The 1,340-nt window shown below is 61.3% G+C and overlaps 1 protein-coding gene across 1 annotated transcript in view; it reads right to left on the bottom strand.

The window, feature by feature from the left end:
* MAP4K4 (mitogen-activated protein kinase kinase kinase kinase 4) overlaps window positions 1–1,340 on the bottom strand; it is a gene marked incomplete at its 5' end in the record, with an annotated part of 149,039 nt that overhangs the window by 27,987 nt on the left and 119,712 nt on the right. The window contains 2 exon segments of the mRNA XM_010829864.1: window positions 499–594; window positions 1,246–1,332. Coding sequence (XP_010828166.1) covers window positions 499–594; window positions 1,246–1,332 — 183 coding nt within the window.

The raw sequence follows: 1,340 nt of genomic DNA, 5'->3' as shown, positions 1-1,340 counted from the left end.
GAGCATGTTTCATTCCAGCAAAAATCAAGGCATTGCCGAACAAGCAGGACATCTGCTCCTAGAAGGTGCTACATGAGGGCCTGGTTGGAGGATGCCCGCCACGGGCCAGCATCCATACCCTACGGGCCGCCCAGTCCATCCTGCCCATATCCTAGCAACCGTCTTGCTTTGTCACATCCCTGCCAGAGGCCCTGGGAGCCCACATGCCCCAATTCAGAAAATAAACCCTTATCACCGAAAATCCAGTGAGTCAGGCCCAGGGACGCTTCATTCACTCAGCAGCTCTGGGAAAACAGCTGAGCAGGCCACCGTCCCCCCGTGTACGGGGACAGAAGGATGCTGCCACACAACCTCCTGTCTTCCCGTCTAGGTCTGGGAACCGTCAAAGAGGCGCTTGGGTCCTCTCGAGACAACACCAAGCAGAGAAGGGGCCCCTCCCAGCCCCTGACCGCCCACCACCCCCTGGGGAGGGCACAGGACGAGGGGCGCCCACCGTACCTCGCGGGCCCGGTCAGCGGGCTCGTGCGGGGCCTTGGGCTCGTGCAGGCCAGCCTTGCTCCTGTCTGGCGGCGGGGGCGGCCTCCGGGGGTCGTGCTGTAGAGACAGGAGATAGGCTTGTTCTTGCTGCAGCTGCCTCTGGAGCCGCTCTGCCTGCCGGTGCTCCTCCAGCTCCCGCCAGCGACACTCCTTGGGGGGAGAGGGGACACTCAGTCCAGGGCCCTGGGGCGGCCGCCTCACCCTGGTTCCACTTCTCCCCAGGACAGCGTGAGCTGACGCTGGCTTCATGACAAAGCAAATCAGCCAGGATGCAGAATGGCGGATTACCTGCAGGAAAATCTGACCGCGTGCCACTACGCATAAGGTCACTGGACAGGTAGAGAGAAACCCCTCCCCCGGAGATGCTGGCTTCGGTGGCTTCAAAAGACACTTGCGAGAGTCTAGGTAAAAGTCCCTAAGGCATGAGCCTTGAACCTTCCACTCTCAGCATCCTAGCTTGTTCACCAAATGCCAGGTGTGCTGTGCAAAACCTTGTCTATCTACTGAATGAGAACAGGGAACTCAGCAACGGGAAAGAAGGGATGAAAAGCTGCCTCTAGGTGTGCCCAACAGCAGTGGGAGCCCAGAGGACGTGTCAGTGAGAGCTGGCCAGCCCTGTGGCACTGGCCACAGGGGCCCAGAGGGTCGGCAGGGCCCTGCCCAGCTCGGGATGCCCTAGCTGCGGGGTGGGGCCGCGCGGGGCGTTACCAGTAGCATGGCCTGCTCCTGGAGCAGCTGCTGCTGAAGCAGTTCCAGGTGACGCTGTTACTCTTCCAGCCGCCGTCGGATAGACTCCTGGCACA

This window comes from Bison bison, unplaced genomic scaffold (genome assembly GCF_000754665.1).
Source record: "Bison bison bison isolate TAMUID 2011002044 unplaced genomic scaffold, Bison_UMD1.0 scf7180017864508, whole genome shotgun sequence".
Classification (NCBI taxonomy): Eukaryota; Metazoa; Chordata; class Mammalia; order Artiodactyla; family Bovidae; genus Bison; species Bison bison.
This window is presented reverse-complemented; position numbering and strand designations above follow the sequence as displayed.